General features: G+C 42.0%; 1 protein-coding gene across 4 annotated transcripts in view; it reads left to right on the top strand.

The window, feature by feature from the left end:
- The window catches only part of LOC125460384 (DNA-binding protein SATB1-like), a 141,009-nt gene extending 136,277 nt beyond the window's left edge, over positions 1 to 4,732 (top strand). For all 4 annotated transcript variants that reach the window (XM_048547834.2, XM_048547851.2, XM_048547827.2 and 1 more), the window contains 2 exons: positions 2,494 to 2,697; positions 2,994 to 4,732. In XM_048547834.2, coding sequence (XP_048403791.1) covers positions 2,494 to 2,697; positions 2,994 to 3,452 — 663 coding nt within the window. In that variant the 3' untranslated portion in view covers positions 3,453 to 4,732. The remainder of the gene's footprint in view (positions 1 to 2,493; positions 2,698 to 2,993) is intronic.
- Positions 4,733 to 22,121: the final 17,389 nt, after the last annotated feature.

The following is a 22,121-nucleotide window of genomic DNA, read 5'->3' as shown; positions in this document are numbered from 1 at the left end:
AGTGTTTGAGAGACTTATAGAACATAGAACATAGAGCATTACAGCACAGTACAGGCCCTTCGGCCCTCGATGTTGTGCCGACCTGTCATACCGATATGAAGCCCATCTAACCTACACTATTCCATGTACGTCCATATGCTTGTCCAATGACGACTTAAATATACCTAAAGTTGGCAAATCTACAACCGTTGCAGGCAAAGTGTTCCATTCCCTTACTACTCTCTGAGTAAAGAAACTACGTCTGACATCTGTCCTATATCTTTCACCCCTCAATTTAAAGCTATGCCCCCTCGTGCTCGCCATCACCATCCTAGGATAAAGTCAATTAAGTCACCTCTCTACCTTCTTCTCTCTAATGAAAACAACCTCAAGTCCCTCAGCCTTTCCTCGTAAGATCTTCCCTCCATACCAGGAAACATCCTAGTAAATCTCCTCTGCACCCTTTCCAAAGCTTTCACATGCTTTTTGTAACTCCAAGTGCGGCCGCACCAGAGTTTTGTACAGCTGCAGCATAACCTCTTGGTTCCGGAACTCGATCCCTCTATTAATAAAAGCTAAAACACTGTATGCCTTCTTAACAGCCCTGTCAACCTGGGTGGCAACTTTCAAGGATCTGTGTACATGAACACCGAGATCTCTTTGCTCATCTACACTACCAAGAATCTTGCCATTAGCCCAGTACTTTGCCTTCCGGTTACTCCTACCAAAGTGCATCACCTCACACTCGTCTGCATTAAACTCCATTTGCCATCTCTCAGCCCAGCTCTGCAGCTTATCTATGTCTCTCTGCAACCTACGGCATCCTTCGTCACTATCATCACTTTGCAGGTAATAATGCACAATTGGAAGAGAATCTGTTGCTAGAGAATGTAGGTTGTGATTATCAAGTGCTGTCTACAACATAATAGTTCTACAGGTGCTTCATCTATGGTATGAAGGACGACTGACCTAAGAAGTACAACACATGTTCTGGAGTTGCCTTTCAGGGCAATGAAAATTACTTTATAACCATACTTGGGTTATGTGGTACAAATGTGCTCAAGGGACCAAATATTTTTGCCTTAATTAATATGTTAATTTTAAGGTAACATTATATCTATGAATCAAATACTGTACAGCTTTTTGTATGTTAATTCACAAAATATAGCTGCTGCTGGCTAAGCCAGCATTTATTGTCTATCTCTCATTTATCAGTGTATTTGGGTTGGCCATGTCGAACTGATGTATTGAACCAATGTGCACCATGTGGTGTAGGATGCCGACTGTGCTTTTAGGAAGCGAGTTCAGCTTTTTTTTTCAAAATTATTGATTGAGTTTAGATTATATCAACTGGCATTGTGTGATTTGAACCAGCATCCCCAGAACTTTAGCCTGGGCTTCTGAATTGTTAATCCAATGACATTTCCTCTATACCACTGCCTTCCCGTTAGAATCATAGAATTCCTACAGGATGGAAAGATGCCATATGGACCTTTGAGTCTGCAAAGGCTGCCCAAACAGTTTCCCACCTAGACCCAGCTCCCCCCTACCCCCAACCCCATCCCCATAGCCCTGCATTTCCAATGGATAACCACCTGGCCTGCACATACCTATTTACTATGGGGAAAATTAGCATGGCCAAACCACCTAACTTTCTCATCTTTGGACTGTGAGAGGAAACCCATGCAGACACAGGGAGAACATACAAATTCTACTCAGAGAGTCACCTGAGGCTAGAATCAAACCCAGGTCCCTGGCACAATGAGGCTACAGTGCTTACAATTGTACCAGTGTGCCATTATTAATGCAATTTGATCCTTACAGGGAATTATTTTCTTGTGAATTTATTGTTGCTTTGTTAAAGAAGTTCCAATTTCAACCACAGTGTTTTCTCCACAGTTGCAGGCTGTGAGCAGTTCAATTGCTGGCTGGTCTTCGGCCAACAGCAATTCAATTTGCACCCAAACAGATGTTTTGAATTGTAGACCCTTACATCTGAGCCAGAAAGCTGGAGGCTCAAGTCCCACTGCAACTCACTTGAGCACAAAATATTAAGGGAGTACTTCTCTGTCCAAGGTGCTACATTTACATGAGACATTAAACCAAGGCCCTAGTTGCCCTCTCAAGAGGTCACATAATACCCTTCAGTATTTTGAAGATGAACAAGGGAGTTTGCCCTGGTGTTCTGACCAATAGTGATTCCTCAACCAAAATGAGGTAAAGCAGATTATCTGGTTTGTACCTGCCTGCTGTTTTGTGGGGTTTTACTGCAGGTATGTTGGCTGTCACAGGTCCCGACACTACAAACATAACTGTAATTTCCAAGAGAATTTTATGAGCTGGAAGGTGCTTTGGGACTCCCCGAAGCATTGAAATTAATCACATAAATGTAGGATTTTTCCTTTTGTTCATGTGTTTTAATGGTGACTTACTGTTTGGGATTTTTAAATAAATTATGCCTAGAATAAAGTGGGAAACTAATGTGTCTTGCTTTATTCACATTCTTCTACGAAGGGGTGGTTATGTGAACTTTTACGTTGGAAAGAGGACCCTTCCCCAGAGAATAGGACTCTTTGGGAAAACTTATCAATGATCAGGAGGTTCCTGAGCCTTCCTCAGGCTGAGCGAGATGCCATTTATGAACAAGAAAGCAATGTGATCCATCACCATGGAGACCGACCATCCCACATTATTCATGTTTCTGCAGAGCCAATTCAGGTCAGTATACCTTCCTGAGAAACCTGCAAGACTATCCCAGGAAACGTTTTATCTTATGAAGACCACATGTTGCTAATTTTTAGCGGTGTGATGAATTGCTGTTTTTACATGAAAATTAGCAAAGAAATAAGCACCACTGCATCTTCTGCATTGAACTAAGGTCAAAACAATGGGATTAAAACACATACATACTGATTTCCTGTATATAAGTTGCTTTGGTTGCTTTCTTTATTTCAATGATGCTAATATGACAATATGTTATGAGCAGTTTATTTATTAATTATTTATGCTTATAGCAACAGCCAGCAGCACCCCGACTTGCACCTAAACAGCCTACGTCAACACCAGCAGAATCAGAAGATGAGAGCCGGCATAAGCCCAGATCTCGTACTAAGATTTCTGTAGAAGCCCTGGGGATCTTACAGAGCTTTATACAGGATGTAGGTTTGTACCCAGATGAAGAAGCAATTCAGACTCTGTCAGCTCAACTTGACCTGCCCAAGTATACAATCATAAAATTTTTTCAAAATCAACGTTACCATCTAAAGCATCATGGCAAACTGAAGGACCATGCAGGCTTGGAGGTAGATGTGGCTGAGTATGAGAAAGAGGAATTGCTGGAAGACTCGGAGGACTCAGAGGAAAATGAGGAAGGCAAAAGTTCAAAAGAAATATATTCAGTTAAAGTTGAAGAGACATTGTCAGGAGAAGGGACTACAAATAACTTAGATCCTGATCAGGAACCAAAAGACTGACCCTGATGTTACATGAACATTTCTTTATTTTGTAAGTGTGTCACTGATGTGTAATTACATGAAAACTCGTCTTGTTTCCTGCATTATTCATCAGAAAGACCAATTTGTCTTTACAAACTTGCACAAATATATTAGAAAGAGTCCCAGTAAAAGACTGAACAAATCTCCTGTGGATAATGCAGACTGCACTAGAAGTTTTTCATTTTTCTTTCAAGCAAACAAGCAGCTACATATGAAGTATTGGGATTGCCTTGAACATTTTTGTAACTGCTGTTTACTGATTAATGACAGTTTCTGTACGGCACATCAACAGAGGAAACTGACACTGTATGATGTTTGACTGTAATAGCTGTCAAACTTAAAATGCTCATTCTGAAGCTTTCCACAACTGATCACAGATTAGCCAGTTCTGAATGGATCAAACACTCCAGTTTCAATTCCCACCCAAACCGGTATGTTTCTTGCAACTTAAAAGGAAAATCTGGCCTTTTCAAAATTAACAAAATTGAAGATGAGAATACTTTGTGCTTAGCTATTGTTAAAGTTGCAAAAAAAAATGAAGAAACTGCTCGCTGTAAAATGCAGCGTTAATGGAAAATATGCCAATAATTGCCTTGTGTAATATGGCACTGCCATCATTCAATTATTCTGCAAGAGAGCAATCACTGTAACTTTGAGTCTTGTCATTTCCTGATTTTAAAATGTGAAACACAACTTTTTTTAAAAAAATTTGTGTAGTCTAGATTATTTATTTTAAGAAAACTTAGCCTCATGATGTAATTAATTTTTTGAAGTTTCTGTTACATGTAACATAGTGCTTTTTCATACTGACTTTTTCTATTTATAAATGTATTTTGATGGGCAGTGATACAAAGTGTCTTAAAAGTTTCAATTGAAAAATTGTGCTTTAAAATTTGCCTAAAAACTGCTGTATGTTATCAAAGCAATTCATACCATGGGCTTCACTCTTTATGGTGTATGCAATTTTCTATATTAATGTTAAACCATCATGCAAATGAACATAGGTTAATAAAAAAAAGTACATTAGATAACTTATAAACTTCACAGAAAAATAGATGTTTTGCAATGTGTCTTCCTTCAGTTTACAATGGATTGAAGCTTTTTCAGTATAAATTTCTGTATGAAGATTACAAGTGTACCTGTTTTTCTGAGTTATATTGCGATGTGAAACTATGAGATCACAAATTATTTTGTTAAATCTGACCATGTTAGACTTTTTTTTAAAGCATCACAGGTTTTCTTTATGCAAAAATGTTCAGATGGGGATGGTTATTAATTGTTAATCGCACAATTAAACTATCTTTGTATAATATGATAATCTTGTTTCTGTCTTCATTATTATTGAAGTATAATTGTTAATCAATACATCACTTATTTGATGTGCTATTTATGATGTGCCAACACTTAACACATTACTTACAACTGCCATCCTTGCAAGCTTTTTTAAGTGAGATTGCAAGTTAATCTATAGCAGTAATTAATCACTTGACATGAACCTACTTATTTTAATATATTCTAGACAGCCAACCATTTCAGATCGGTTCTTTGCCCAGCTGTTCGAAGTGAAAGATCAGGGTGTTTAAACACTGTAACACCTATTCCAAGGAACAACAATGCAGTAAAAAGTTAGGAAGATATGGCTTAGAGAGTACTTTTTAAGTGGTGGTGTTGGACTGCATCTTCTGTCCTTATCTTTCTAGATGCTAGAGGCCTTGGGTCGGGAAAGTGCTATTTGATGAGCCTTGGTTTGCTGCAGTGTGCTTTGTAGATGGAACACACTGCTGCCACGGTGTGCTGGTGGTGAACTGAGTAAAGTTTGAAGATGATGGATCAGGTATCAGTTAAGCGAGCTGATTTGTCCAGGAAATGTTGAGCCTATTGCATGCTGTTGAAGCTACTCCCATACAGGCAGGGAAAGAGCATTCCATCACATTCCTGACTTGTGGATCATGGACAGGTATTGGTGAAAACAGTGAGTGAATTACTAACCGTAGAATTCTTAGCCTCTTATCTGCTCATGTAACCATAGTATTTGGATGGCTCATCATGTTCTGTTTCTGGTCAATGGTAACCTCAGGATGTCAATAGTAGGACATTCAGGAATGGTAACTGACAATAACTGTTAAGGGTTGGATGATTCGATTCTTTCATTGAAGATGGTCATTGCTTGATGCCTTTGTGACGCAAATTTTATTTGCCACTGAACAACCCAAGCCTGGATGTTGTCCAGCACTAGTTAAACATGAACATAGTGTCTTAAAACTCGCAAATGACGCTGATTAATGGGCAATCCTCAGTGAATCTATCCCATTTCTGATGTTATGATGGAAGGAAGGTCTGTGATGAAGCAGCTGAAGATGATTGAACCTAGGGCACTACCCTAAGGAATTCCTGAAGTAGTGTCCCAGGGTAGAGATAATTGACCTCCAATAATCACAATGTTTGTACTAGGTATGACTCCAACAAGTAGAAAGTTTTCCCTGATTCCCATTTGCTCCACTTTTGTTTGGGTTCCTTGATGCCATTTTCAGTCAAATGCTGCCTTGATATCAACAGCCGTCATTTCTATCTGACCTCTGGAGTTCAATTCCGTTTGCACTTTGAACCAAGGCTGTACTGAGCTCAGGAACTTAGTGGCACTGGCAGAATTCAAACTGAGCTTCAGAATAGATTATTATTGAACAAATGTTGCTTGATAGAGCAGTTGAAAATACCTTCCATTACTTTACTGATGAATCAGAGGAGACTGACAAGATGGTAATTGACCATTATGAGATAGTTGCCAGTATTATCGCTGACCTTGAATAGCTCAGTTAGGGGTGCAGCCAATTCTGAAGCACAAGGCTTCTGTACTATTGCTGGAATTTTGTCAGTGCTGATAGACTTCACCAAGAGATATGTGGTTAGAGATTGTAATCAATTACAGTTCAGCTGCTGTTGCTGGTGGCCAACACCTCATGGATGCCCGGTCCTGAGTTGCGAGATCTGTTCAGAAATTATTCTTTTTACCATGGTGTGAATACTACATAGAACAGTGGAGGGTACTCGAAAAGTGAGATAGGTTTTCATCTACGCAAGGACTGTGCAGTGCTCTCTCTCCTACCTGTATTGTCGTAAATAGGTGCATACATGATAGGTAATTTAGAGAAGGCAACGTCAGGTGTGCTGCCGACCTAGTCTAATGGTTGTGTCCCTTCAGACACAACAAACCTGACCACTGGCAGTGTTGCTGAACCACCCTCGGTAATGGATTTTGAAGTCCCCTCAATGTGTTCTTTGTACTCTTACCTCTGTGTTCCCTCCAATTGATGTTCTACAAGGAGGAGTGTTGATTCATTAGCCAAAGCAGAGATAGCTTGTAGTGAGCAGGAGATTTATTTGTGCATTTTTGACCTGATGCCAAGAGAAATCATAGAATCCAATCAATGTTGAGGATTCAACTTCCTCCCAATAGTATACTGCTACCTTTGATTTTGTAATGGTGGTGTTTACATGGAAAATCTATGTTGGACTAGTTTGTGGGACAAGTCTACCAATTTTGGCATAAGTTCCTGGATGTTAGGAGGATGTTAGGGATGACTGTGCATTATTGATGCCGAGGTTGGCCAGCGTGTCCTTCAATGTAAGCTTTCACTTGGGCCTTGTAGCAATTAGACACAATTGAATGGCTTTCCAGCATACTTTCAGAGGCCAGTGAAGAGTCAACCAGGATACATTTGACTCTGAACTAGCATCACAGTTTATTACCTTTCCTAAGGTGTGCTAGTGAACCAGTTTCCTTCCTATAATTCACAGTTGTTTCATGATCACTATTGGGCTAATTTTAAATTCCAACTTTATTTATTAAATTGTAATTTCACTATCTGCCACGATGGGATTGTCTCCTTATCCCCAGAGCATTACCCTAGAACTCCAGATTACTAGTCCAGTGATATTAACACGACCCCACTTCCCCTATTACCAGAACCGGGTGACCATGGCCACCTTCTTTGTCTGTAGGAAGTGGGAGGATCGAAAGAGAAGTTGTTGAGGGTGAAGACGAGTTTGGCTAGGTGGATGAGGGTGTCGGTGGACTGGTCGGGCCTGCGGGACAGGAAAAAGCGGAGGGCCATGAGGCCATCTGCATGCGGAATACAGGTGTTTAGGGACTGGACGTCCATGGTGAAAATGAGGTGTTGGGGGCCAGGGAATTGGAAGTTCTGGAGGAGGTGGAGGGCGTGGGTGGTGTCACGGACGTACGTAGGGAGTTCCTGGACCAAAGGGGAGAAAATGGAGTCCAGATAGGTGGAAATGAGTTCGGTGGGGCAGGAACAGGCTGAGACAATGGGTCGACCAGGGCAGGCAGGTTTGTGGATTTTGGGAAGAAGATAGAAACGGGCCGTGGGGGTTGGGGAATAAAAAGGTTGGAGGCTGTGCGTGGGACGTCCCCTGAGTTGATGAGATCCCTCACACCCCACGCCCGCCACAACCGCCCAAAGAGGATTCCCCTCGTTCTCACACACCATCCCACCAACCTCTGGATACAACTCATCATCCTCCGACACTTCCACCATCTACAATCCGACCCCACCACCCAAGACATTTTTCCACCCCCACCCTTGTCTGCCTTCCGGAGAGACCACTCTCTCCGTGGCTCCCTTGTTCGCTCCACACTCCCCTCCAACCCCACCACACCCCGCACCTTCCCCTGCAACCATAGGAAATGCTACACTTGCCCCCACACCTCCTCGCTCACCCCTATCCCAGGCCCCAAGATGACTTTCCATATTAAGCAGAGGTTCACCTGCACATCTGCCAATATGGTATACTGTATCCATTGTACCCGGTGTGGCTCCCTCTACATTGGAGAAACGAAGCGAAGGCTTGGGGACCGCTTTGCAGAACACCTCCGCTCAGTTCGCAATAAACAACTGCACCTCCCAGTCGCGAACCATTTCAACTCCCCCTCCCATTCTTTAGATGACATGTCCATGACGGGCTTCCTGCAGTGCCACAATGATGCCACCCGAAGGTTGCATGAACAGCAGCTCATATTCCACTTGGGAACCCTGCAGCCCAATGGTATCAATGTGGACTTCACCAGCATCAAAATCTCTCCTTCCCCCACCGCATCCCAAAACCAGCCCAGTTCATCCCCTCCCCCCACTGCACCACACAACCAGCCCAGCTCTTCCCCTCCCCTCACTGCCTCCCAAAACCAGCCCAGCCTGTCTCTGCCTCCCTAACCTGTTCTTCCTCTCACCCATCCCTTCCTCCCACCCCAATCCGCACCTCCATCTCCTACCTACTAACCTCATCCCACCTCCTTGACCTGTCCGTCTTCCCTGGACTGACCTATCCCCTCCCTACCTCCCCACCTATACTCTCCTCTCCACCTAACTTCTTTTCTCTCCATCTTCGGTCCGCCTCCCCCTCTCTCCCTATTTATTCCAGAACCCTCACCCCATCCCCCTCTCTGATGAAGGGTCTAGGCCCAAAACGTCAGCTTTTGTGCTCCTGAGATGCTGCTTGGCCTGCTGTGTTCATCCAGCTTCACACTTTATTATCCTGAGTCAAATGTTACCTGGTTGACTCTTCACTGGCCTCTGAAAGTATATTTTTCAAATGGTTTACACTTGACCTGACAACAATACAGTATCCAAAGAAAATAGTTTCCCAGTTGCTACCCACCAATATATTAATGGATTATGGCCAGTTTGGATGAATGGATTAGTAGGGGTCAAACTGACAGAATTCTTCATTCATGTGCACTGCTTTTGTGGATCTAGCAGTGTCTTCAATTCTAAAGCTGCATTGCAAGCTGAGTCTTACTTTTAAAATGAATCTCTTATTGCTCACTTGGAGAGAAAGACCACTTCACTTTTGATAAACCCTTGAACTTCTATGTTGATGTAATCTACATTCCCCTTCTTCTAGTGGTGTATTTTCATTAGAGCAGCTATCTTCCCAACCAAGGAACTAGTGAGAGGTGACTGCTGCATCTAAATTTGATATCTACTGATGGTCGTAAGCTCCTAAGACCAGCTTATCCTTCTTAAAACTGGCATGTTTTATGCCAAATTATTGAATTAGCTAATTGCTTTAAGAAAAGTGAGAATTTGGTGCTACAAATTTGAGCTTAAATCAGAAAATTTAAATTGTGACTGATTTAAGAGTTGATTTAAATCTGCTATGAAGTCCACCCAATAGCACCTGAAAAGCTTTTGTTTTTAAGAAGCATACACAGAGTGATGTGCCAAACTGGCATTGAAGATGGAAGGGAATAATAAAGAATGAATTACATGGTATAGGAAATGCTCAGGTAAGATATTCACTTTGGACATTTTTTATAATTTGTTGAAAGCTGTACACATAACCCTTGCTTAACACAGAGCTTCATCCTGGAGTGTTGGCCCTAGAGAATTCATTTTGACTCCAAAATAGGCATCATGATACAGTCTTCTTACCTGTGACCAGAATCATGATACAATTTGACTGATAAATTATGAATGTTCAATTCTTTAATTGACAGAGGATAGTGAGGGCTATTTTGGCATGATTCAGTATATTTGTGATTGATGGGCTGTAGTGGGTGAAAAGTGTCTGTCACAGGTGGTCAGACAAATGAGTTATGTTCAAAATGAAGATAAAGAGTAAAACTGAATGCAAGTTCCAGGAAAAGTATAAAAATCAGGACAAGATTTAAGTTTCATCATAATGTTTGTCAGCCATAGTCATATTTAGCGTACTGATATTCTGTTCCAAAGTGTTTAAAGCAATGCATAATTTTATGTTTACATTATGTTTTGTGTTAAGAAGGGGAAGACATGGTTAGTCATTTTAGGAAATTAATTTGTGAGCTTGTGTTTATGGTCCTTAAAAGCCTGGAGGTTTGCTTCTTAACTTTTTAATGAGACGTTGAATCTTGACTTACAGAGCCAAGGTGATTAATAAAAACCAAAAGAACTGCAGTTGCTGTAAATCAGGAACAAAACAGAAGTTGCTGGGAAAGCTCAGCAAGTCTGGCAGCATCTGTGAAGAAAAGAAATCAGAGTTAATATTTCAGGTCTGGTGACCCTTCCTCAAAACTCAGTTCTGAGGAAGGGCCACGGGACCCGAAATGTAACTCTGATTTTTTTTCTTCACAGATGCTGCCATCCTGAGCTTTCCCAGCAACTTCTGTTTCATTCAAGGTGATTAATACTTCAATGAATTAAAAACAGATTGTTCTACTGCCTGGCAAAAGGGTCCATGACACAAAGAATCGGAAAAAACTCAAACGTCAGTCAGTGCGTGTCTTTGGTTGCCAGAGAGTGGAGACAGGCTGGACACTGAAATGAGAGAACACCATGCATTTGCTTCGAAGTTAAAGTCACATTAATTTCAGTTTGAGGTTTCTTTTAGGAATCCTAGAGAGAGATACCAACTACAGGAAGATGCCACCTTTTTTGTCTATTCACGGGATGTTGGCATCATTTGCTGGACCAGTATGTATTGCCCATCACTAGCTGCCATTGGAAGGAGGTTGTGAACTGTCTTCTTGAGTCACTTCATTGCCATTTGGGACGGAGTTACCCAGGATTTTGACCAAGTGAGACTGAGGGAAGAACAATGTATTTCCAATCAGGATGGTGAGTGGCTGGGAGTAAACCTTGTAGGCGGAGGTGTTCCCATGTATCTGTTGCCCTTTTTCTTCTGGATGGAATTGGTCATGGGTTTGAAAGGTGCGACCTAAAAAGCCTTGGTTATTTTTTGCAGTGCATTTTGTAAATGGTGCACACTGCTGCTGCTGACCGTTGGTGCTCGAGGCTGTAGGTGTGGTGCCAATCAAGCAGGCTGCTTTGGCCTGATGGTATTGAGCTTCTTGATTGTAGTTGGAACTCCACTCATCCAGGCAAGTGGGGAATATTCCATCACATATCAGATTTTTACCTTGTATATGGTGAACAGGCTTTGGGGAGTCAGGAGATGAGTTACTCCCTGCACGATTTGTAGCCTCTGACCTGCTCTGGTACCAACTGTATTTAGGTGGTTAGTCCCGTTCTGTTATGGTCAGTGGTAATAAACAGGATGTTGAGTGTCAAGAGACAATGGCTAGTTGGAAATGATTGTTGCCTGGAATTGATGTTCCACAAATATTACTCGCCATGTTTGACTTTGCTAAAGTTGACCTTGACAGCAAGAATCTGATCCTTAACAGATTAAATTATAAGTGCCTGATAATAAAATGTGAGGCTGGATGAACACAGCAGGCCCAGCAGCATCTCAGGAGCACAAAAGCTTACGTTTCGGGCCTAGACCCTTCATCAGAGAGGGGGATGGGGTGAGGGTTCTGGAATAAATAGGGAGAGGGGGGAGGCGGACCGAAGATGGAGAAAAAAGAAGATAGGTGGAGAGGAGAGTATAGGTGGGGAGGTTGGGAGGGGATAGGTCAGTCCAGGGAAGACGGACAGGTCAAGGAGGTGGGATGAGGTTAGTAGTTAGGAGATGGAGGTGCGGCTTGGGGTGGGAGGAAGGGATGCGTGAGAGGAAGAACAGGTTAGGGAGGCAGAGACAGGTTAGACTGGTTTTGGGATGCAGTGGGTGGAGGGGAAGAGCTGGGCTGGTTGTGTGGTGCAGTGGGGGGAGGGGACGAACTGGGCTGGTTTTGTGATGCGGTGGGGGAAGGGGAGATTTTGATGCTGGTGAAGTCCACATTGATACCGTTGGGCTGCAGGGATCCCAAGCGGAATATGAGTTGCTGTTCCTGCAACCTTCGGGTGGCATCATAGTGGCACTGCAGGAGGCCCATGATGGACATGTCATCTAAAGAACGGGAAGGGGAGTGGAAATGGTTTGCGACTGGGAGGTGCAGTTGTTTATTGCGAACCGAGCGGAAGTGTTCTGCAAAGCGGTCCCCAAGCCTCCGCTTGGTTTCCCCAATGTAGAGGAAGCCACACCGGGTACAGTGGATGCAGTATATCACATCGGCAGATGTGCAGGTGAACCTCTGCTTAATGTGGAAAGTCATCTTGGGGCCTGGGATAGGGGTGAGGGAGGAGGTGTGGGGGCAAGTGTAGCATTTCCTGCGGTTGCAGGGGAAGATGCCGGGTGTGGTGGGGTTGGAGGGCAGTGTGGAGCGAACAAGGGAGTCACGGAGAGAGTGGTCTCTCCGGAAAGCAGACAGGGGTGGGGATGGAAAAATGTCTTGGGTGGTGGGGTCGGATTGTAGATGGTGGAAGTGTCGGAGGATGATGCGTTGTATCCGGAGGTTGGTGGGGTGGTGTGTGAGAACAAGGGGGATCCTCTTTGGGCGGTTGTGGCAGGGGCGGGGTGTGAGGGATGTGTTGCGGGAAATGCGGGAGACATGGTCAAGGGCGTTCTCAACCACTGTGGGGGGAAAGTTGCGGTCCTTGAAGAACTTGGACATCTGGGATGTGCGGGAGTGTAATGCCTCATCGTGGGAGCAGATGCGGCGGAGGCGGAGGAATTGGGAATAGGGGATGGAATTTTTGCAGGAGGGTTGGTGGGAGGAGGTGTATCCTAGGTAGCTGTGGGAGTCGGTGGGCTTGAAATGGACATCAGTTACAAGCTGGTTGTCTGAGATGGAGACTGAGAGATCCAGGAAGGTGAGGGATGGACTGGAGATGGCCCAGGTGAACTGAAGGCTGGGGTGGAAGGTGTTGGTGAAGTGGATGAACTGTTCGAGCTCCTCTGCGGAGCAAGAGGGGGCGCCGATACAGTCGTCAATGTAATGGACGAAGAGGTGGGGTTTGGGGCCTGAGTAGGTGCGGAAGAGGACTGTTCCACGTAACCCGAATGTTGCAGGAACAGCAACTCATATTCCGCTTGGGAACCCTGGAGCCCAATGGTATCAATGTGGACTACACCAGCTTCAAAATCTCCCCTTCCCCCACCGCATCCCAAAACCAGCCCAGTTTGTTCCCTCCCCCCACTGCACCACACAACCAGCCCAGCTCTTCCCCCCCACCCACTGCATCCCAAAACCAGTCCAATCTGTCTCTGCCTCCCTAACCTGTTCTTCCTCTCACCCATCCCTTCTCCCACCCCAAGCCGCACCTCCATCTCCTACCTACTAACCTCATCCCACCTCCTTGACCTGTCCGTCTTCCCTGGACTGACCTATCCCCTCCCAACCTCCCCACCTGTACTCTCCTCTCCACCTATCTTCGTTTCTCTCCATCTTTGGTCCGCCTCCCCCTCTCTCCCTATTTATTCCAGCTCCCTCTCCCCATCCCCCTCTCTGATGAAGGTCTAGGCCCGAAACGTCAGCTTTTGTGCTCCTGAGATGCTGCTTGGCCTGCTGTGTTCATCCAGCCTCACATTTTATTATCTTGGATTCTCCTGCATCTGCAGTACCCATTATCACAAATTATAAATGCCTGCTATTTTTCTCACCGAACAGCAAGCAGAACATCAAGGCCATAAGTATAGTAATAGGGGACTTTTCTCTTCAAAGGAGAAATTGTACCCCTTTGCTGTATTTAACTGAACTCGATAAGAAAAGTAAAATGAAACTTGAGCCAGAACAACTGCTGAATTGAGGCATTTCTTGTCGACAAGAGAGCATCTAACAATAAACCTTTAAATAAGCAATTCAACAAATTATTTGAATGAGATGAGGTGTGGTAATTTAGTTCCCTTCTTTTTAACACCCTCTTGACTGGTTGCAACAAATATTTAACATTTTTTTGGCATACAGCTATATCACATACATTGCTCTTCAAAGGGTCATGTGGGTTTGATGGGCCGAATGGCCTGTTTATGCACTATAGCGATTCTGAGAGTCTATGAATTAATAATGTAGACCAAACATGGAGAAACCAATTACATGGTTTTCTTGAGTGAGAGAAAGAAACATTTTACTACTTACAAACCATAAGAAAATAAAAGCTCAATGTCAAAATACACACAAACGCAGGTAGAGTGTTTAAAAATGATGGTGTTTAATACAGACAGGATGAACAAAAGCTATGCAATTTAAAATTTCTTTGACTCTTTGGCACGTTAAATTCTTAACCTGGGACCAAGTTTAGTTTAATTGTTCTCCTTTATCCACAGCGGTGACAAAGAATTATATATCTTTGACATCTTAGTAAGTTGTTATTTCCCCTGTTGCTATTATCAGAGGGTGCTAACTTACAGGAGAATGAGGATGAACCAGGAAGAGACAGAGCGTGAGAAAACTTGCCGGGTTTTGCTGTTAGCTATCCATGAACTAATTAATATATATGTGCTATATAATAGCACATGTCAGTTATTCTGCTCTGCTGCTCAAAAATGACTGTTGAAATATAGTATAGTATGTATTAATGAGCCTGACCCCATTGTCATTCCAAGTTAGTTAATTTTATCACCAAATATGTGTATATTTACTTTCTGTCGGCAAAGAACAGGGTCCTACGTTTTAATATATGTTGTTTCCAGAATGTGCAATTACATCACACTGTTAGCACAACTAAAGTAAAAGAACCAGCATGAGGAATGGGGACAAGATCAGTGCTATATTAGACAGATAGGATACAAAAATGCCACTGCACAGCTAATGTGCAAAAATTATGTTCTGAAAGCTGTAATAAACGTTGGAAAACATTTATCAGTTACACAAGGCTCACTGTCGCATGTTAGCTAGATTTCAATTAGAGAATTCATCACTTGCCACAAACATCTGAAATAAGAAATTACTGAAAGGTAACACTGACAAAAGTAGCTGTAATTTTACGATGAGGAACTATAAATAAGAGAAAGTCTCTCTTTGAATAGCAGTGAATTATATAGCCTCATACACAATTCAGAGACACCACAAACCTCTGGTCCAAAGAATTCCAAAGGTTCACAACTCTTCAAAAAAATGTTTCCCCAAACTGTGGAAACATTATCTCAACATCTAACCTATGAATCTTCTTCGGAATCTAGTACATTTCATTAATATTGCCTATCTTTCCTCTGAACTCCATCTAATATTTGGCAGTGTAGTCAATTCAGTGTGTATACACAAGAAAATATTTCTTCTGACACATTATTCCATGTTCACTTAAACATGCTAAAATTGTTCTGAAATATTTTTAGTATTCATAGCAGAATGATGATTGTGCATCAATCTGTTTCCTCTAGACATTATTGAGGATCTGGATGGACATTAACTTTCTAGGAATGTGCACAAATAATCTTTGTACAGGTAGATTATGGCCATTGTTATTGATCTGGAACCTCAGTATTCTACCTGATAAACCGACGAAAGGTGTTTTGGACAATGACAGGATCTAACTACAACAGTGGCTTTATCTTCCCAAAGAGTTCACATGTTCTTTGATAGATGTGGCTGCCCAAAGACACAATTCTTGCCAATGTTTTAGAAAAAGATGTTTTGCTACAAGTGGTAAAGTCAATAGGAATAAGAGGCAATGAATCCTGGAGCTCTTATGACTCTTTGGCCTGCACCACTGCATTCTCCTCAGTGGGTTACCTATCGACAGTATGTTCACACTCCAGTGAGGACAGCACCGACATGGGACTACAGCTGGAGGAGGAAGAAACAGTCAAGGTCACTAACATTGGCGGGTTCACTGGAGAACAGGCTCCTGGGGAGCCAGATACAAATAATAAGCCTCTGGATTCGGTCATTAATTAGTTGATAGTGATGCACAGACAAGCAGGCGAACATCTGATAAATGTGCCAGAAATCACACAGGTTAGAAGTCTGAGGAGTCTGTCCAAGTTCTGTCTGATGTTGTGACTCATGCGTACAAGTGCACGAGTGCCTTCATGGTACCAGTGTCAGCCATTGTGGAGAGACAGGTCCAACGGGGAAATTAGTACGTGCCTGAAATGCTTAGGGCCTTTACTCCATGAGCATTCAATAATTGGCTTCACAATAATGACCCAAGTCACCTTGACCTCCCTCCATGTCCTCCAGCTTTTCTGGAGGGAGGTGACATTGTGCTTGAACAGGGAGGAGCGTTGTCAGACAGAAACGCAGGAACTGTCACCTCAGGACACTGCAGAAGTGCCTTGCCACACACATTCAAATCTGCCAGGAACCCAAATATCTCCAACAAGTCAGGTTAAAGAGGTTGCACCCACTCCTGTGCAAGAGATCCCCAGAAGGCCAGAGGCCACCAGGCCCGGGACTATGATAGAATGGCTGACAAAGCCATTTGAGGCAAGGTGGCAAAGTAGTCAACAGGGTTTCTCAATCTCAGCTTGTGACTGCTGAGGTGGCATGAAGTGGTAGACATAGAAAGATGGAAAGTCAGAGGAATCAACCCGGGTTCAACTCCACTTGACACCGTCTAATAGTCTCTTTCCACCTGTTAATTCTTATGATTATTTATGTTTTCCACGTTGCCTACTTTGATGGGCATCAATCACCCCAGATGCTCATGTCAGCATCATGTGCAGCAAAGTGAAGACCAGCAAAGCTCTCATTCTCTGCTGTTTTTTGGGAGGAACATTGCCTCTGAAAAGCGGGAACTGAAGCTCAATGGTTGAGTTTTATGAATCAGTCAGCTTGGTGTAGCCCCTCTAAATCTTGGTGATAGACAAACTAAACTTTGAATCATATACATACAGTTCCCTGTATGACTCCATACCGATACTCTGGCCAGGAATCTGAGCAGGAAGTTATGGTGCAAAGCAAGCAAAAACACTTTGAATCGATGACAGTGTGGCTTTATATTTTAAAGTTGGAAACCAAGCATTGATATTCGCTCTTGGATCCAAGTGTTTAGATATGCTAATGCAAAATATTTCACTCTCAAATCCAGCCACTATCAGGTTCTCTCAGGCCTGTCTGCCTTGCATCCCTGCTCCACTGGAATCCTCATTATCAGAATCCATGGTGTAACTGAATGACAGAGCAGGCCCGAGGAGTTCATTAGCCCACTCATGCTCCTAAGTTCCTGTGTTCCAACTGTAGGAGTTTTGTTGTCATTTCAATGCTGTACGTTATGACAGCAGGTCAGAAGACCAAAATAGTACAGGGATTTTTACATCTTGATTCCAAAATGTATTCTTTTGTAAAGGCTAATGTAGTAAAGCAAAATAACTGCAGGTATAAATTCAGTGGTAATGAATTGATGAATCTTGCCCAGTGTCTAGGCGTGATGTAGAATCTCTACAGTGCAGAAAGAGGCCATTCAGCCCACTGAGCATTGATCCTCTGAAGCCACCTCATGATATCCCTATCCCCCTCAACTATCCCCACATTTACCACTACCAATCCACTTAACTTGCACATCTTTGGACTGGGGGAGGAAACTGTGCACCTGGAAGAAATCCACACCAACACAGGGAGAACATGCAAACTCCACATTGACAGTGACCCAAGGCTAGAATTGAACCCAGGTCCCAAGTGTCGTGTGCCACTGCACCAACACACATGTACTGAAACTTTTTTATCTGTTGGTTAAAATCATTAAAATTTCAGGGTCTGTGTCATTCTTTTGAATTGCTATTTAATTCAATTAAAAATTCAAAGTTTATTGTTTTAATTTGAAATAAAACACTTTTTTGTAGTCCAATATGATGTCTCTCAGCAATGTCTCAAAGCACTTCACAAACAAGGCACTATTCTGAGACATAACAGCTGTTGTTTGTAGCCAAATATGACATCCATTTTGCACACAGCATAATCCTGCAAAAAAGTTATGGCTAGTATTTTTTTCTCTCAACTTCCATCAGCACTCTTCTTCAAATAATTAATGTGATTCTTAACATCCAGTTGGACTATTAGAACAGGATAATGGGACATCAATTAAGCATTTGAAGTACAAGCTCTAAGCAACAAATTCACCTCTCTGTTCAACTTTCATATGACAGCAACTTTTCAATTGCTGATGGATTAAAGGGCCATCATGAGCAGGCAGATAATTGGAGTTGAGATTAGGATGAGATCAATAATGATTGTATTAAATGTTAGAACGGGCTCGAGGGACTGAATTGCCCACGCCTGCTTGTGTCTCAGTGGTTAACACAGCTACCTCATAGTGCCAGAGACCTGGGTTCAGTTCCACCCTTGGGTGACTGTCTGTGTGGGCTTTGCACATTCTCCCCGTGTCTGTGTGGGTTTCCACCAGGTGTTCCAGTTTCCTCCTAAAGATATGTTCACCAGGAGGATTGGCCATGCTAAATTGCCGCCTAGTGTCGAGGGATGTTTAAGTTATGTTTGTTAGTCATAAGAAATGCAGGGTTGTCGGGATATGGGTCTGGATGGGATGCTCTTTCAAGAGTCATTGTGGACTTGTTGATCTGAATGACTGTTTCCACACTGTAGGGATTCAACGAACTAGTTCTTCTGATTTTATGTTCAATTCCACTTTGAGTCCAGTGTTTGCTTTCACTCATTTTCTTGAGTATCTTAGACTTGACAATAACTGGAGACAAATGCCAAATACAACAACAGATTAGATAGCCACCTAACCTTCACCATCTTACTGAATGTAAACAATGCCAGGGTGGGGAAGCCTGCTCTTTTGACCACAATAATTAGCTGTACATTCATCCACTTAGACACCATATTCTAGAGCTCCTTCCCCTCCTCGTCTCTCCCTATTTATTTCAGAATCCCCTTCCCCTCCCCCATTTCTGAAGAAGGGTCTAGAGCCAAAACATCAGCTTTCCTGCTCCTCTGATGCTGCTTGGCCTGCTGTGTTCATCCAGCCCTACACCCTGTTGTCTCAGATTCTCCAGCATCGGCAGTTCCTACTATCTCTGCAACAAATAAATGGAGCTGTTTTCTATGTGAGGTGCAGAATTGGAGCTAGGCATCTAACATAAGAAACAGGGGAAATTAGTCTAAATGTCTTCCCAAATTTCCACACTTCTTCATCAGTTTAGGACCAGTATTGGATTTCTCAAGAATTTTCAGGACACAAATGGGTCATTTGATATATGAATGAAATGGCTTTCTTCTGCCCTTACTGAACTAACTCAATCTAACTAACCTACCTTTCCTCCTTCATACTTACCTAAATTATCTATGACTTTTGCTTGATCTATTTCATGTGGTAGCAAGTTCCATATTTGCATACTCTTGACATGGACGCTTTTCCTGAACTTTGTATTTGAATTATTAATGGCTGTCTTATATTAATAATCCTTAGTTTTGGACCCTTCGCCCAATTAGAGACACTCATCGATTGTAAAAAATCCCTTTATAATTTTAAAAGTCTCTGAACTAATTTGTTAACTCTCAGCCTTTTCTTTCTAATCGAAAAGAACCCTAGCCTTTTCAATCATTTCTGTTCATGATAATCTCACAGTTTGGATGATTTCCTTGTAAATCATTATTGTTGTTTATGCTGTACCTCTACTTTGTTGCAAAATTAAGACCAGATCTGTAGAACTGAAATAAGTAACCTCTGCTTTATGCGAATAATGTATGGTAACCAAAGGAAGAGATTAAGAATGATTTATCAAATAACAAGTTTATTATAATGATTTTTAATTTAATTTGTCTATTAAGGGATCTCATTTCACCTCAAAAGACTGCTCTCTATCCTGAATTTTAAAGCTACTGCACACACTAATTGTGTGTTAAGGTGTGGTAATTTTGTTAGTATTAATCGAGTGGGCGCTAACCTTTGCCCACTCTTCTAAAAGTGCTCCTGAGAGTAATCGCATGTTAACATGCTGATCTGATGTTAGCATTATTTTGCTTGTTAAAAGCTTGTTAAGCAGTAATTAATGGAGACACACAAGTTTACACAGGATATATTTGATTCATGCATCCCTTTACGTTTACACAGTAGATGCTAGTGTAAAAAATAGTTTTTAAAATGGTCACATTTGTTAGTGTACATGTGTGGAAGGGATCTATAAAGAGTGCACAGTCGTTTTAGAGAACATAATTCATTTTTCATATAGTGCTTTATCTCTTTTTCAAAATTTTCATATTTTATAATTCAGAGTTTTATAAAAACAATAAATAGAAAAAATGTCACATTACACACCCATGATGAATGAGGAAGTATTTAGGAGGAGAGGGATGTTAAAAATTGAAATGTGCAGAACATGACTCCTACCTGCCACACAGCTGCCCACTCTCTGGTGTCCTAGCATGAAATGGTGGCTAGAGCTGTTGGCTCCCTTTGTGGGTCAGGAATAAGGCTCCTCAGGGAAGTCTTTTTCTTCTTGCAGCTCCATCTACTAACTATTCATCCCACCAGTCCCAATCTCAAGCCTCCAACCAGTGATTCTGATTCTCAGTCTGCTCAATGGGACCTTGCCCATTTCCTTTTAAATACCTGGACCATTGTCTCCAGTATTACCCAAAGTCAATTGTAAAATAAGCATATTAAAGCATTGAAAATTACAATGAAAGTTTTAAGTTTATTGATCACACATGTCATGAATGTGTTGTCAACTGTGATTAAATCTTTTTTTAACATCGAAGGACAAAACAACATAGGAAATAAGAACAGAAGTAGGCCATGAGGATCTTCAAACTTGTTTTGCCATCATATCTGAACTTTTGCCATGACTCTTGTAAATGCACACTTTTGTTTCAGTTGTCAAATATGGGTTGATATAGGTCATAATCTTTCTTCTCTTGCCATCTATATTTTCTTTCAGAAGTGCTCACCACTTTGGCTAAGGCAAGTCATGAATTTGTTTGAACAGGAAATAAACTTATCTAGAAGATGATGCTTCTAATTTAGATCTACATTTTAAACGTAAGAAATCACTTCTACATTTCTCTGTTTCGTTCCATTTATTCCACATTGGATGCATCATCAGGCTCCATTATCCTAAGGGTATTGCCTGTAAAATGTAAATATGTATTCAGAATTCTATGTTGATATTTAGGCTAATTTAGCAATATTTATTCTAGTATACCTTTAATGAGTATGAAGCTTAGAACTCGTCTCTTTCTGACCTCAATGTACAATGTGCATTCACCACTTAGCTGTTTAAGCATTGTGTTAGCAAACATCCTTAAAGTGGTAAAATAACTCAGTGTAAGTCTATCTAGGGATTTGCAATTGAATGAATCTCTCTAGGGTATGGCCTGTTGGATTGGCAGGGCCCGTTATCTGCTAAAAAAAAGTGTTTCCAATCCATGTAATTCAATATTTATGCGATCATTACAATACAGTAATTCCCTATGATGCTAAACCAAACTGTATGCATGTGGATTATGAGGTCTGCCAATCTGAATCCATGATTGTATTCTCTATCACTTCCATGCAGTGTTCAAATATTCCTCCATATGTTGGAGTGGATCCAATTTCCCTGTTGACCTACAGACCAAGCATTTCAACTAAATATTATCAAAATGGCAAAGTGCCATTGGTTTTAGTAGGGGAGACATTCAATTTTCATAGTAGGATGAGTAGCCACTCTGCCACTAGGAAGATCATTTGTCTCATGGTACCAGGAACTACAAGGTCTGTCATTCATGCTAAAAGGTAAATGTCAGTGTTGGGTATTATGAAAATATTGGTCACTTCAATCAGAGGTTCTAAAACTTCTCTCTGGAGTGAGATTATTCTGCGACTCTGCCAATGAATTTGTTAATGTTCCTCCTCCCTCTTCACATCTCCCACAATTATCATTTGGAAAGGGTCCCATTTTGAACAGCCTGTGTGGAGTTAAGTAGGTTCTGTGCAGAATGTTTAGTTGAATGTCTTAATAGCATAACAAATTATCACAAACGCAGTCAGCTGT

Source organism: Stegostoma tigrinum, chromosome 2, assembly GCF_030684315.1.
Source record: "Stegostoma tigrinum isolate sSteTig4 chromosome 2, sSteTig4.hap1, whole genome shotgun sequence".
Lineage (NCBI taxonomy): Eukaryota > Metazoa > Chordata > Chondrichthyes > Orectolobiformes > Stegostomatidae > Stegostoma > Stegostoma tigrinum.
Note: the sequence above shows the minus strand (reverse complement) of the source record. Positions and strands in the feature narration are given on the sequence as shown.